Source organism: Vitis riparia, chromosome 7 (genome assembly GCF_004353265.1).
Source record: "Vitis riparia cultivar Riparia Gloire de Montpellier isolate 1030 chromosome 7, EGFV_Vit.rip_1.0, whole genome shotgun sequence".
NCBI lineage: Eukaryota > Viridiplantae > Streptophyta > Magnoliopsida > Vitales > Vitaceae > Vitis > Vitis riparia.
This window is the reverse complement of record NC_048437.1, coordinates 3,550,439-3,566,794: the sequence shown is the minus strand read 5'-3', so window position 1 is coordinate 3,566,794 and position 16,356 is coordinate 3,550,439. Positions and strand designations below refer to the sequence as shown.

At 33.4% G+C, this 16,356-nt stretch overlaps 1 protein-coding gene and 1 non-coding gene across 3 annotated transcripts; both read right to left on the bottom strand.

Moving 5' to 3' along the window:
- Positions 1–1,970: 1,970 nt before the first annotated feature.
- On the bottom strand, positions 1,971–10,974 carry LOC117918564. 2 transcript variants are annotated; one of them, XM_034835310.1, is made up of 7 exons: positions 10,592–10,972; positions 9,534–9,619; positions 7,444–7,590; positions 7,220–7,328; positions 5,746–5,869; positions 3,361–3,631; positions 1,971–2,602 (listed from the first exon to the last, which is right to left on the bottom strand). In XM_034835310.1, exons 1-7 carry the CDS (start codon positions 10,713–10,715, stop codon positions 2,495–2,497), a joined length of 969 nt encoding a protein of 322 aa, XP_034691201.1. In that variant the 5' UTR covers positions 10,716–10,972; the 3' UTR covers positions 1,971–2,494. The 2 variants fall into 2 exon arrangements, with proteins under 2 accessions (XP_034691201.1, XP_034691202.1); XM_034835311.1 differs by lacking the exon at positions 9,534–9,619 and having other exon boundaries at positions 10,592–10,974.
- A 106-nt stretch (positions 10,975–11,080) lies between these two features.
- TRNAV-CAC lies at positions 11,081–11,154 on the bottom strand. Its single transcript has one exon. It is a non-coding gene; the product is annotated as a tRNA-Val (tRNA).
- Between the last annotated feature and the right edge of the window lie 5,202 nt (positions 11,155–16,356).

The window sequence follows — 16,356 nt, the reverse complement described above, 5'->3', positions numbered from 1 at the left end:
TAAAAATATTTTAGTTTTCAAACAAACTTATGTTTTACAAAATATCATAAAACAAATTTCAAAAACTATTTTAAAAAATGATTACCAAACAAGACTTAAAGATTTATATGAGAAAAATGACATTTTTCTAATTTACCTGTTTATTTTAGGAGATTTAAAGGGGAAAGGAAAAAGGTTAGGACCAATTCTTTTATTTTTTTTTTTCTACTATTTGGAAGGGTGGATATTAATTAGAAAATAAAATTCTAATTATTTAATTTTTTTTATCAATTTTATTTTATAAACTATTAGAAAGTAAACTCAAGATTTAAATTTCACAACAATAAACGAGAATGAAAAATTAATTTTATTTTTTAAAGTATTTAGGTTTTTTTTTAAGAATAAGAATAAAAGTCTAAAATTCATTTGTGTTCTACTTGGTAAAGATGATATTAATGGCATCTCTATAAGAAAAATAATTATAATTAAAGAGTTTTTATCGGAAGTGTTTTGGTTAATATTTTGTTTCAAAAAAATCTGTTTCAAACATTAGGAAACGTTTTTAATCTCTTTCAAAATGACTCCCAAATGTGCTCTAAAATCATTTTTTTTATGTTATCAAATTATTTTGTGCCTAATAGCTTTCCTTATTAATAATTATATAAAATTAATTGTATGAAACATTTTTAATATTTTTTTTATCATTTAAATATTAAAAATATTTTCTAAAATCACTCTTAAATAGGTTCTGTATATTTATCCTGAACCACTTGGTGTGATTCTTCAAATATAAAAAAAATAAATTAAAAAATCTATTAAATACCTAATATTTTGTTTGAAAAAAAATATATATAAAATTATTGTCAAAATCAATTATTTTTTTGTAGCCAAAATAATCTTCTAAGCTTTCATTGGCAACAATTACCTAACCTTAAGGTCAAAAAGGCTATTAAAGCATTTTCATCGGCTCCAAACCTTTACGCAATCAGATACATTCCTCTGTACCCAATCCAAATTTGTCGGTGACGGGCTTCGTCATAATCACTAATCAACGCACAAAAAATTTTTTTTCTTCAAAAAAATCCTACATCCCTTTCACACACCTTTCACACATATGCATGAGTAGGCATCCAGTCAATTTCTTAGCAATCTGGAAATTATTTTTTTTTCTTAAAAATAAAAATTCCTGGATGCTTTTCACATTTGCACGAACATTTTAGTACTTTACACCAGAGCTGCACATGCCACATGGTTACCACGTGGTGGGCCAGTTATTCATGGGACCAAGACCAACCTGCCGTCATATGTAGGGTCAGGTATAAATTTGACCCGTTTAGCCAAAAGCAGGTTTGGGCCAGTCCAAAAATTTCAAGCCGAAGCCCAGATCAACTGCATCTAAGCCCTAGACGAGGCGGCCCAACCCCTTTGAGTCTGGGCTTGGACTGATCTTTTAAGCTTGAGTATGGTCCATGGTAGCCTGCGAAATCCCCTAGGATAAGTCCTTCAAACTTAAACTAGGCGTGCAACTTCGGCTCGGGTTGTGGTAGCCTGTTTTGGACAGGATTAAACAATTGGTTGGACTTGAATTAAGTTTTCCATTGGATAACCCGAAATATTTACAAGTTATACGATCCAATATAATAACATGTATTAACACAAATTTCCTAAAATTGGACATACAAGCCCAAAAAACATTAATAATGTTATTACAGTTCATCCAAAAATAATTATCTTGAGTTAGATTTCGAATTAAGAGATCAAATCTGACTCAAATTCACTACCAAACTACTCAACCCGCATGAGATGCAGCACAAGCTCAGAGATATGTAAGAGACCCATAGTCTGAGACTACCACTAATTCAAACCTTGCTACCTATTTGTGAATAAAATAGACAGATTTTGTCAAATTTTCACACCTAACTGAAATTAAAATCACTTAAATTTCAGTCTTACAAGCTTTTATTTTCTACAAGAAGAGGCCTCTTTCATTCATCATAACAGCTTCACTAGTTTGCTTATCAGAATGGTCATATAACACAGATTTTCCGGGTTTTGTACAAAATTACATTCTATATTGTAATGTGCAATATATCTGGAAAGGAGACCAAAAAAGCAAATAGGGGAAGGAAGCACTCTTCCTATAATGAAACATATATGCAATCTAAAGAAATCCCAGAAGACATTCCACGAAGGAAACCAATGACATGGGAAATATCATTAGGTCCCTCTTGTCAGTTTACTTAAGATGTCAAGTCTCAAGGCAATAAAAGGGAAAGTAGTAGGGTAATGATTCCCGTGTATTCTTTTATGAAGTATGCTTTGGAGAATTGTAGATATGATCCGACAAATTCAAAAACAGTTGAGATTTGCTTGCTCAGTAGCTGCCTACATGTTTGTTGTGCTAAGCTGCATAAGATCCAGAGCCCATGCTAAGAGACTGACCTGCCAAAGTAGAGAGCCAGTCTTATCTCTACATCATTTCTTCCCACTGAACAATGAAATGACTTCTTTGGATTCATAGGAGGCCAAGTGCTTTCAGCTGCTGAACATGCTCAGATGGTAGAGGCGGGGGTGACCACTCAGATCCTGTCATCTCACCGTCAACATCCTCAACAACGTACTCCTGGACAGAGCATATAAAAGTACTTCAACAATGATGATTGATGAATACGGGAATATTTAACAGAGGTCACATGTCCAGGAAAGTACATGTAATTCAGCTATTCTCACAGCCAAACAACTCGTTAGAAAGTTAGAGACAGTGGCACCAAGTGTAAGACCATTAGCAAAAGGCTGAGTGGAGAAACTTAGCTCCTAAAATCATAAATCATTTAGATATGACATTATTTTATCAGCAGGAAGATGTATCCGGAATCCCTGCAAGTTAATATCAGAAAAGCAATCTACAAATGAAAAAAATAAAATGGTGTATGAAAGTGAGCTTCCAAAGAAATTGATATGTCACTTGAACAGGTGATATGTTAACATGAGCTCTCTGCCACTCATCTGAATTCTGTCCCAACTCATTTAATTAGTGTCAATAGCGGGATTGATTATTTTACAAGACCAATAAATTACTTGTTTTTTCAGTTGAAATATCATAACCACAGACCTGGTTAACTGGGTAACAACTTGTTTTTTAAGCCATGAGCTTAGGTGTTATTTGGATACATTTCCTATTCTCTGGTTTTACTAAAATTTTAAAATTTTAATAGCAATTTTTAATAACATAAGATCAGTGCCTACCTTTCTTTTTTTTTTAAAGAAGTCTACCCAAATGCCACCTTTGTTATTTTCATTTGGTTAGCTTATTTCCCCACAATATGGCATTTTAAAGCATTGCAGTGCAGAGAAAAAAGTGAAAAAGTAAACCCAACTCACTTTTGTCAGCATCCTCTTTGCAAGTATGTGATAATGCCTCTGCCAAATGCGTTGTCCAACCATTGTAGCCACCAATACGCTGTAGAATATGCCAATCACAGTAAACAGTCCTAGTACAATCAAAGCCATAATAAATAACAATGGCAAGCCTGCCTCGCCAGCACCTCCTAAGCAGCCGCATTCACCTGCTGTGCTTGCACAACTTTCAAAGCATGTTGTGCAGTCAGTCCACATACAAAGAGTGCCTGGTAAATGGCAGTCTGCACACATTCTGCAATGATGAAAGGAAAATCGAATCAAATCAATAAAAATATATTCTGGATTCATACACTCCCAATAGTCACATAACTTGTGGACAAGGAGAAAAATTCTAACAATAAGCACTATCTATGTAGTTCATGTACTTCCAAATTATTTAAAGAAAAAGAAAAGACAAGAAAGAGAGAAGCATCAAGATGCAAAAAGCTTGGAAATCATACTTCATTAGCTCACCCTAGAAGAACACTTCTGCTAAAAAGTTGAACTGACATGAACACAGCAGTCACCTTTTTTGTTCTTTCCGATAAGCAACACAATTACGGTAATTATAAAAAATTTCAAAACTTTTTCTGGACATCTAATAATATTCCATCTGATAATTCAGTGTACCACAACACATAGGCTACTTAAAAGAAATCACTTCATACAGTGCTTTCCAAACATTCAGAAGGGCCTCTTTCTAGGGTGGGGGTTATTTAAACGGTGGTGCATCAAAACTCAAACCCGCAGGTGGCAAATATCACCTAACCTTCAGACTATACATCAGCCAAAACCCTCAAAGGACATGTGTGCACAGGAACAATGCAGAACTCCACATCCATATCTATAACAGCAAGTAGAGCTCTTAGAGAAGGTTTTAAGGTGGCAGGGAGCCACAGTGCCCAAGAGCTTGTGGTGAAAGGAACTCCAAGCTTGTCATGGATATGATTAATAATGGTGTTAATCCACCTTGCGAGGTTTGGGTCTCATGTAAGAGATGTGGGATACATCCATAGAGGATATCCCTAGATAGAGCTGAATGGCAGAAAAGGATTCATGAAGGGTGTAGCCTTTGAGGCCTGACTCAAGTACTAAAGGGTTGGGGAGGATTTGTAGGAGGTTTCAAGTTCAAGCCCCAATGGGGACAAAAATTTACCTATCAAAAAAGAAAAGAAAAGATTCATGTGGAGTGTCTAATGCCATAGTTGGGAATGCATCAAGATGACTTGTTGATGCATACAATATTCTAGATCTACTTTTACATATTCAGAAAAGCCAACAGGAGTATAGACTAACTGCTTGGGATAACAATAGGAATTGGAATCCTAACATTCCTGTTTAGGTTAAGATTTAGAAATCATAATGTTCAGGGTCTGTGACTTTTCTGCCCTTTTTTACCTTTCCATGTTGGTGATGTCTCTTTTTACAGAGAAACAAAGTGCAAATAAAAAAACATTATTAGAAATGCATAAAAAAGGATCAAAAAGAAAGTCTGCGATAAGCTCCCTTTTTTGTGCAACGAGAACCAAGTCAGAAGCAGCACAAGATCTTGAACCATTTTAATCAACAGAGTGGTGCAATAGTCAAAGCGGTGTTCCCTTTATCCAAGGTAGGTGCATGTAAGAATCAATAAGATGACAACCATCTTGCCACATTAAGAAGACTTTTGTAATTCCTTGCTCTCTTATGTTAAATTAGACAACTAGATAATATTTTTTTTTTTTGATAGGTAAGAAGAGATCTATTAAAAAGAGGTGCCAAAAGACAACTAGATGAAATGAGTAGCAAATTATGTAAAAAATACAAAGCATAAAAATTACTTTCTTCAACCAGTGAAGAATCAATAAGGATGCATAATTACAATGTGCACTAGAAGAGAGGCAAATGCAAAGTAGTGTTCATTATATAGAGGGAATTGGAGAAACCATGTAATTCCCATATGTCCTTGCTTTTGACCTGGTGTTTTTTTGCACAGGAATAGGTACTTGACCTAGGATTTTTTGCACAGGAATATGTACCTGATCTGGCATTTTCTGCACAAGGAAATGTACTTCATAACTGTCACATGTACAGTAGTCCTCCCTCCCCCCCACCTCTCTCTCTCTCTCTCTCTCTCTCTCTCTCTCTATATATATATATATATATATATATATTGTGTTCCTGGGAGAGGTCTGAAATTTAGGTCAAGTTCTAACTCAAATTTTATAAATCACCCAAGCCTCAAAACTAAAATAAAAAGTGAGAAACAAATTTAGCATTAGCCATCTTGCAAAACAGCCAACAATTATAAACATAATATATCCTCTGAACAAAAACAACAAATGGTGAATTGTCAGTAAGAAATAAATCCAAACAGTAGAGTTATACCCGGGCTGACAGCAACAAAGACATAACTCTCGACAAGGCTGAGCCAGATCATTTCGCACCCTTCGATCGTAGCAAGTTATGAAGCACCCAGATAATCCCAGCAAAGCAAAAAACAACAGTGCTCCTGTAGTTGCCAAAAATAGCAATATGTGTATCACCATCACAAAACATCAAATGTCCTCTAGACAATAGTTTTATAGCTGCAAGCACATGCTTCCAGCCATTTATGTTTTAGTAACTAAACAAATAGTAATTAATCCTAAGGCATAAGACTTTTATGGAAGATTTACCAAAAAATAGCAACGGCTTCAAGTGATACGCGTTCTTGCTCTTCACAGTGGAGAAGAGCAATTTAAACATCTTTTAAAATTTTAATCTCATAAAAGTTCCAACAAACAAGTAGATATAAAAAAATAATGGATAACATAGCCGATTTTGAAAAATAGAAAAGTCAAATCAGCCAGGTACAACTCAAGCTTTAGCATGGATAACAATGTAGCAATTGAAACATGAAGCTTCAGTAGGAAACAGAGCTTGTTAAACGAAGCAGGGAAAGAAGAATAAAATAGGTCAAGCAGAATATATTAAATGAACATCTCTAGATTATGAGCATCACGGGCCAGTATAGGTCTGACATTTCATATACTGAGATCTCAGACCCAAACAATAAGGAAACAAAAATTCTAAATTTCATTCTACAAGACTGCAGTCAGAGAAGTGCCAATTGCAATTCCATTTCCATCTTTATTTAAACATTCAAAGGAAGAAAAACCTGCTCATGTGTTTGTCCCAATGGTAGGGCACAAACAGGTCTCTGTCACCTAGGTATTTAGAGCTCTCCCTATATCCATCCTATGACAAAAATGAACACTCCACATTGCTCAAAATTAATTTATAACAAATGTTTTACCCAAAAAACTGACCCTAAAGTTCCAGAAAAGACATAATTAGAACAAATGGGCAGTGAATAAGATACTAGAAAATCATCAAACAAATAACAAATTAGGGAGCAGAGGCAATGCCTTACAGAAAACATGTGGTCAGCCAACATTAAGTCGAACCAAAGATCAACCATGTCAGTTTAGGCGCAAAATATTACCATACAACAGATGTTAATTCTTGTACTAGGTGATTCTTTATCTAAAGCCAGACACAACAAAGCATTCAATCTTAATTTTTTGGGCTGCAACACTCCATGAAACTTGACACCTAAAAAATGTATTTAGAAAGCCTTCTGCTTTGGAACTACCATCCCAAATTTTAAGGAGGCCTATGTAATTTTTTACATAAAAATCCATCCTAAAACCCCATAAAATTTCAGAGTCCATGTGCTCCACTGTCAACAAAAATAAAATATAAAAATAACCATATATAGAAATTTCTGAACAAGCTCACATGAATTCCTCAGTTTATCAAGAAACATATAAATATATCAATCTGATGACTATGACATATCAGATTCCTGAGTTTTTACCACATATGTAGTAGAAACTAATTTCACTGTCAAAACCCCATGCTAGTCGAAGCCAGAACTGCTGGAAACCATCTATTAAGTACACCAAATATGCAAATGAAGCAATTACCTGCACACACGGAAAAAAACCTAGGAATTGAAAAAACACTGAAAAAACAGAACCTTTCTAATCTTTCAAGAAAGCTAAATACAAAACAAATAAACATAAAAGACCAACGACCTACAAGCTGAACTGCCAGAAATATAAATATAATGTCTCTAGTCACAAAGAACCGAAATTTCAACGTTCGCCATTTCCTATCAGCAACAACATGAACTCTCAAATGATAAGGGGCCTTGCAGGTTGTGCAATGAGCAAATGCAAACCCTTCCTGCAGAAATCAAAGTAACACAATCAGGTGAAATGAGTGTACAACTAAATAACATCTAAGGAACATGAATATGTCTGTTAAACTAATTTCTAACAACATACAAGTGTTCTTCCTTCTACGTAAGCATGAATGAAAAGTACAGAACAATTCATTGCCCACACAGATAACAGACAGAAATAGTAGGAAATAAATATATAAATGAACAAGCAATGTGATATCTTCATCAAAAATAAAACATAAGGAACTGACAAAAAAAAAACAGATCTCTAAATTCATTAGAGAATATTTTATTAATACAAATTAAATCTGCAGGGGAAATTGTGATCCAGCCATGTAACAATGATGACCAACATGAATATGGAATACCAAACGATATAACCTTCCAAAATACCATATCATTGTGTTTATAACAACAAATCGATAACTTATTAAATCCTTGGGAAATTATGATCTAGCCATGTAACAAGGATGACCAACATGAATACAGAATACCAGACCATAGAATCTTCCAAAATACCATATCATCACATTTAGGACAATAAATCAATAAGTTATTTCCATTTAACCCAACAACAATTTAATGTGATTCATCCTCGTAACCCCAATGGTTATACTTAGCTTTTGCGTATATTCATTTTTGTTTGTTATTTCCATCCATGCAACACTGTTTATGAAAACTTAGAATACAGCATGGGAAGCATCATTAAAAGTGGCACACAGTTAATTGCAATCTAGATATGCATAGTTTACAAGGCGACCTGTAACTGCATGACATAAAAATAAAGTTCTGATATAGCTAGTTATGACTTCCATCTGACATGCAAATTATTTATGCATGATCCAGTAGTATCAAAAGAATCCACAGCAATAGATTCATGAGTTAACTATCAATTAAAAAAGCAACTTATATTTAACATTAAAAACACAAGATAAAAATAAATACAAATATAAATAAATAAAAAAGTCATATATATCAAAAGAGTCCTCATTTAAAAACTTTTCTATGGTGAAAGCAATGCCCACAAGAGTACATCCTGAAGACTCAAGTCCAAGCAGGTTTAAAACTTATATGCAATGGTGAAATAGGATCAAACCTCAAATCCTGACTCCTGAGAATAATCATTTTTGTGAGAACCACCCTCACATTCAGAAATTAAATGAATATCACTCTTATACTTCCACACATGAACATGTCAACATGCACACACACAAGCAAGCAAGTGGTCAATTTATAGGCAGGTGAGAGAAGATGGTATTCAAACTCAGGCAAATACTAAATTCAAGCCAGCATAACAACCTTCAATAGAACCTCGAAAATTACACAGCTATTCTGAATGTTAACAATTGATTCATGCCTGGAGGTTCCAACTTGTTGCCTCGAAACCCAACGACATATGTTCAATAAGAATGACAAATGCAAGACTTCAAACAACAGTAACTTCAAGAAAATGTTATATTCTACTTCTCCACAACTATGGTTTGATCCATAAGTATAAAAAACTCATCTCAACTCAATGCAAGAAGTTCTCAATTGCAAACTCTTAAGTCTCAGCTACAAGAAAATAAAAGTAAAAGAGACACCATAAAAATCTGCCAAAAAAATTCAATCAGAAGGTGAAATCTGAAGAAACCTGAAAATATGAAGTGCAATATAGGGCAAGAAGTATCAAAAATGATATTGCAGGGTACAGAAGTTGATGCACAAGGAAAAAACAGTATATCACTTAAAATTAAAAGAGCACATGAACAAATAAAATGAAATAAAACACTGCAGGATCAAAATATCAAAGAACCAAGGAAATAAAATGACCATCTTTGGTTCATCAGAAACAATTAGGCCCATTTCCCATGTAGCTGAAGTTTATGAGTTCACTAAGGAGACATTACAAGTATAGTGTTATATCTATGCTAAAATCACTGCATCACAAAGATGGCACTTATACCCTCACAGATCGCCAATGATCCAAACATTCCCGGTGAACGTACTTGGATGTCCCTTTACACTTGCAAGGAGCAATAAAATCCCTACCTGAGGTAAAACAATAACAAAAGGTGAGAGCAATGCTGACCCACCTCAATTTTACAAATTGGTGAATCATAATAATCAAGCATTAACATAGCCCCATTACTCCACAGGAGAACAGTCAGTCTGTGATATTAATATTGTACATGATAACATTGACTACCCATGTCCTGCATTATTACTGAAAAAAAGAAAATGAGAAAGAAAAAAAAAAGGTCCACACTTGAGTGTTTGAATGGTACTATTTCTGCTTCATTTTCTTCCAATTCACTCCACATTGTGGGACCAAGACAAACACAAAGAATAGAGTGGATATAGAAAAATATAGGGTTGAAGTAGATCACCACAAGTCCTATAAAAAAAAGAGGTAGATCACCACAAGTGATCTGGTTCTTCTTCATTTTGTTGATGCTTCATTTGGCTGTGTATGAGAGGCAGGAAAAAGAAGTGAAATTGAACATTTGAACTATAACTCCACTCAACCTAGCCTGGTAACACTACTTCCTAGTCTTGTATAATTGATTTTAACAGAAATATATAATTCAAAATTTTTCACTTCACTGTCTTTTCCATGGCTCTTGGCAAGAAAACAATACCTCCCAACAGGGAAGACCCACACCAAAGTAATATATTTTCTTTTCAATTTTTGTTAATGCTCCAACTTGTTGCAAAGATAAAATGTAGAAAACCAAAACGCACTGGTTAACAGGAAAACGTGGAAATTCAATCAATAGAAGTGAATAAACGAATCATCCATTCAACTTAACCTAATGCAACGAATTAGCTTAATTCACAATTTCAACATTTAAAAATGGAAACATATGGAGAATTACTTTTTCTCTTTTCTTCCTCACCTTCTTGGCACCCGAACAGAGGATAAATGTCGAATTCGAAGATAAACCAATGCAATTACAACAAATTTCAACGACACAAATGTGAATTACGAAATACCAAGCGAGACAAAATGAGAAAAATCACCATCGGTTTCGAGGCAAATTCTGCACTGGATTTGCTCTCCCTGACCGGCTTCGAGGTCGATCTCGGAGGGTTCGGCCATCGGAGAAGGAGCGATGAGAGGAGAAACATCCTCATGATCCGACATGGATTTGAGAGAGATGAAGAAATTGCAGAGGCAATTTTAGGGAGAGAAGTTCATGAACAGAAACAATTAAAAAAAAACCCCTAATTCCCAATTCTCTTTCTACTCTCTGTTGGTTTTGGCCTGAGACAGGATTTTTCGACGTCTGTGAGGTTTCTGGTGACACACGAGCAAGAAACAAAAGTCTCTGTACTGGGTTGATCTCGACTTCTTCCGATATTCCCAACAAGTCCTTTGGACTGTTACCACCTTGGAAAATAGAAAAGAGAAAATATAAAAATGAAGATACAGCCTCTATGAATGGTTCATCTTTCAAATGAATAAGACATTTTTGAAAAAAAATTGGTAAAAAAGAAAAATATTTGTTATGTCTGAGCCCGGGTTCGAACCGGGGACCTCTAGTGTGTGAGACTAGCGTGATAACCAACTACACCACCCAGACAATATGCTATTAGATTTTTTTAATATTTATTTAATAACCATTTTTTTAATTCTTTAAACATTTTTTTAAATTATTGAAACTACCAATGATCTTTTTTGAACATTAAGCTAGTAGTAATGGTTTGATTGTAAACCCCTTAGTCCATCCATTTTGATATACGAGTTATGACTTTTGATTATGATATGTACAAGTTCATATATTAACTGCATATTTAACACGTCTAATTACTAATCAACTACGTCTTTAACATGTCTAATTAACAATTAGATTATAAAGATGTAATAAGAAATTCCATAAAAATGGTAGGCAAGATAACATTACTTTTAATCATTTTTTTTTTTTTTACTATGTTTGGTTCCCGGAAAGTACAAAGGAAAGAAAAAAAATGTTAAGGAAAATGATTTTATCATGTTTGGTTGTCCTATAAAAAATATCAAAGAAAATCAAATATAATTAAAACTAATTAAAAACTTATGTATTTTTAAATTATTTAATCTTTATATTGATGAGTTAAAATAAATAAAATGAGTTTGAAGTAACAAAAAAAATAATTTATCAACTTTTAATCTATTTTTTTATTTTCCTTCACTTTTTCTTTCCTTCTACTTTTCCTTCGTATTTTCTTTCCCTTGCATTTTCCCTCAAATTTTCCGGGAACCAAACATAGCCTAAGAATCCCAAAATATTTAAACCCAAGTCTGCCTCTTTACTCTATCACATAGGTGTTTTCTTTTTATTTTATAATCTCTAATGCTAAGGTCATGTTAGTTGATCGGATATAATATACGATAAAATAATAAGAAATGATGATATATTTTAACGTATGTTTCATTGACAATTAATTAAGATAAGATAAAATAATAAGTGATTAAACATGTTATCTATCATTTTTTTTTTATGTCACTTCTAGTTGGGTTATATTAATGTTAAGTTAAGGTATAATATATGTATATCTTAGATTATTTTTTACATTTTTTTTTTCATATTACTTATTTTGAAAAATAATTCTTTTTTATCAAAATATTAATTTCATAGTTAAAAAAAAAAAAAAAAAGTTATGACATATACCATAAAATATATAATTTTTGAACAGAAAATGAACATAATAAAGAACATTTCAATTTGAAAATCAATAAGAACTTTGAATAAATCTCCTAGTTAAATCCAGAGGAGTCACAATGGTCTCGCTTAAAACCCAGATAACTTTGTCAGAACTTCTATAAAGTACTCAGACTTCAAAAATAGAAGATGAAAAAGAAGATGAATATGATGCACAGTAAAAACTAATGCATAGTTAAATTTGAAATTGAAAATTTCATTCACTAAGTGAAAATTACAAAAACTTTGCAAAAACTGAAACTTGCAATATTTGAAGCAAGCTTAAAAAACTTTGAGAGCTTTGAGTTTTCTCAATACAAGGCTTTCAGAGGGAATTCTCACTTGTTTTCTCTCACTAGAATTCTTTCTAAAAATCTGTGATGTCTTACAAAGAGAAATGGAATCCTTTTATAAACCCTTTGAAGCATAATTGAAGACCTTTGAAGTCCGCGGATTCGAAATCTTTTCTAATCGACCGAAAGATGCTTGTCCTTTTGTGCAGTTGTCTTTGCTTTTGAAAGGCGGTTTTTCAACCCACCGAAATGATCCATAGTTTTGAAAAGCGGTTTAAACTGTGAATTTGAACTTTTCAACAACATGTCATTGTAATGAACTTCTGTCATGCTATTGTCATTATTGTCATCAATTTGAAATGTGAGGTTGCCCATTCCCCGGGTTTTGAGATGGTTAAGCAGGCAACGGTCTTTTGAAAAGCTGGGACGAGAATATCCCCAAAAATCTCTTGCACATTTGTCATGAGTGGAGTCTCGTAGAGGACATTTGACAGGTAGCCCAATCTGGCACTTTTGAAGAGATTTGAAAATGGAATTTGAAAAAGTCTTGGATGCGTCAACCCAAGGGTGTGTATGGCAGGCCACGACACATGTCTTCATTGACATCCCTTAAGAAAGTAGAGGATGCAGTATCATCATCATCAGAACTAAATCCAGAAAACTGAGATAAAGTTTCTGAGGCTTTTTTCTTTAAAAGTTTGAGATGTTTGATGAATTCCTTATCAGAAGGAAAAACAGTCCAGGACAAAAGAAGAGCATCAACAATGATTGGAGATGGATCCTTTGAAGGAGAAAGATTTGAAGAAGAGGTTTTTCCTGATATCCAATGGCGAATAGTAGGAAGCTGCTGAGCATTTGAAGGAGAAAAGTTTGACCACCATTTGACTTTGAATTGCCTGGCCAAATGCGTAAGAAAAGAAAAAGGAATCATGAGAACAAAATCCCAACAAAAGATCAAAGGAATTTGAAATCTTGAAAGGAATAATAAAATTCTTGAACAAGAAGTCGAAACCAGATGACTACCATGTTCAACAAAATAAGAATATCCTTCCTGAATTTGAGGACAAAGGATGTCCTGAACGATGCCAAAAAATAACCACCATTCCTAAAACCAATTTGAAAAATCATTTTGATTTTTGATTTCATCACCCCAATGAAAAAACCATGAATGATCAAAAGGGCGATAGAAAAATGTATAGAACCAAGCATCTATATGATCATGATAATCATAAGACTTTGGCCTAAAATTTTCTGAAAATGATTTGTGAGTATCAGAAGACTGACCCCACAATTTGTGAGTAAGCACTTTGAAAATTTTGCATTTTGAATAACAAATTTATGTAGAAGTTTCATTTTGAATGTGAGAAATTTCTACATACTCAAAATCAACCAGAATAAACTCATAGAATCTACGAGTTTTATCTAAATTATTTTGAAGAAAATATTTTTTAAAGTATTCCCTTTGAAGTTCTTTATCAGGAACGTTTTCTATGATTTCTATGAGAAAGTTTGACTCACTAGATATCATATTAACCTGTTTGATTTGATAAAGACAATTTTCTACACAGTCACAAGATGGCTAGGAAGAAAAACTGGTTGACTTATTTGAAGAAATTTCTTCAATCATAAGAAACTAACTGCCACTAGATGTTTCCATTGGAGAATAACTATACAAATTAGACTCAGTTTTGATAAGGTTTATCATTTGTCTTTTGAGATGTTTTCCTATGTCTAGATCAACAATAATTTCTTTGATTTTGCAATTGGGAGCTATATGCCCTTTTTTGCCACATTTGATACATTTAATATATTTTTCATCATTTTTTTTAGTGGGAAAGTTTTGATATTTTTTATGTTTCTTATGTTTGGGTTTTCTATAAAATGGTTCTTCTTTGAATTTTGAATATTTCTTATTTGTTCTTAACTTTTCTTGTCTAACTGAGGGAGGAAGAGGAATGTCATACCCATACTAGACACAAAACAATCCTAACTCTTTCTTAGCAGATTTAAAGTCCTTTTTTACGGTAGCATTTACCTTGATCAATGAACAAAAGTTTAATGCTTCTTGGCTAACAAAGTTTGCTAGTTGTCCATATGTTAAAGAATCATAAGGGATAATACCATTGCACATCTCTTTGATTCTTACTTGAACTATTTGACTAAAAACTTTTGGTAACCCATTTAGAAAACGTTATTTCCAACAGGGTTGGTTACAATTTGTTCTTGAATGTACTTTGGCAAAGTATACTTCCTTATACCACCGATAATCACTCAATTTCTCACAATGAAGATTTTGAAGAATCTCTAAACTTCAGGATTAGAAAGAGACTAGGTCTCCAAGGAAGTGTTTGGTTATAGTATAAATTAAAGTATGAACCGAATTCTGGTTTCCTAATTCATCTAGGCTATTTTGAATGAATCTTTTTTCTTATTCGATGAAAGCATTATCCCACTATCCTTTGAGTTAGCATATAAACCCTGCAATGAGGTGTGTACAGATCCTCTGGATTTGTAGGCTGTGGAGGCCATGATATTTCTTGAAGAATATTCAAGACTTGATGATCACTAACGTCATCTATGTTCCATTCATAGATGTCATCTCCATCATACTTTGATTGCACTGTTTGACTTCTTTCTTCATATTGAAGATCAGGAGGTGTTGGTCTAGGATAATAATTTCTAGTCCTAGTTTGTTGTTTGAACTTATGCACAATCCTATTTATTTGAGGATATTTTTTCTCAAATAAAGCCTGAATTTGTTCTACATTTTCAAGATTGATTTATTCTATCATATTGATAGACTTTGTATTTGAAGTTGACACTTTATTTGAAATATCTAATTGTGCAATTTTATTTGTTAGAGCTTCCATTAAGTCATTTGAATCATTTGAAAACTTAAGCTTATGATTACCTACTTCCACCAGTTCAAAAATTGGACAATTTTTATCTAGAATTATATCTAGAAAATGTGGAGTGATAATTTGACGAGAGGTTTGATGTTCTTCTAGTTTATCTTCCATCCTATCAAGCTAAGAGGAGATAGTGCCTAGAATTTGATTGGTGAATTTATTTTGTTGTTGAATGTTTTTACAGTCTTTTAAGGTTACTGTTCTTCTTTCATCATCCTTGGGATTTATAATCTTAAATGGTGAAGTTATTACTTCTATATTTTGAGCAATTATGGTTACTTCTTCTAAAGGAGGGTGATTTGAAACAATAGTTTTGGACGCAGTTTTCCAAACTTGTCCATTTTGAAGAGTATTGATTTCTAAGAAAGGGTAATCAAAGTTATTATTTGAAGCATACATCTCAAGGTAGGCGAACATAGGAATATTTATCCTATTTCGTTCCATACACTTGTACCATTCATCTCTAAACTTATGTCTAGTTTGAGTAGTGAGTTTTGTAGAGAAAAACCATTCTCTTTTTGTTTTATGTTTTGGAAGATGTAACTTTTTACTAAGGTATTCCTTGTTTATTTGAAAAGGTTTAGTGACTTCATCAATAACCATTAATTGATAAGGTTCATCTGGTGGTAACATTTGAGAGGGAGTTGGTGAGGTTGGAGGAGAAGATTCTTGCATAACATACCTAGGATGAGGAATGTTAGGTCTGAAATCAACATTATCTAGTTTGACAGACGGTCTTCGAGAATTTACCTCGAAAGATTGTCTAGAAGAGGAGGAAGTTCTACTTCCTTGAACAAAGATTCTACTGTTCTGTCCCATTTCCTTTGGAGGGAATTGGATGGTAACATTTCCTTTATCATTTTGTGTGATAAAGAGAGGCTTCCTAATTTGAATTGGCTTTA

What these genes read in the sequence shown, in the direction of transcription:
- LOC117918564 (XM_034835310.1), bottom strand. Translation starts at nt 10,715, where the DNA reads ATGTCGGATCATGAGGATGTTTCTCCTCTCATCGCTCCTTCTCCGATG. An exon ending in TATTTCTGGCAGTTCAGCTT is followed by an intron (nt 7,329 to 7,443) that starts GTAGGTCGTTGG and finishes CCGTGTGTGCAG; the next exon opens with GTAATTGCTTCATTTGCATA. An exon ending in TAGTTTCTACTACATATGTG is followed by an intron (nt 5,870 to 7,219) that starts GTAAAAACTCAG and finishes TGGCAACTACAG; the next exon opens with GAGCACTGTTGTTTTTTGCT.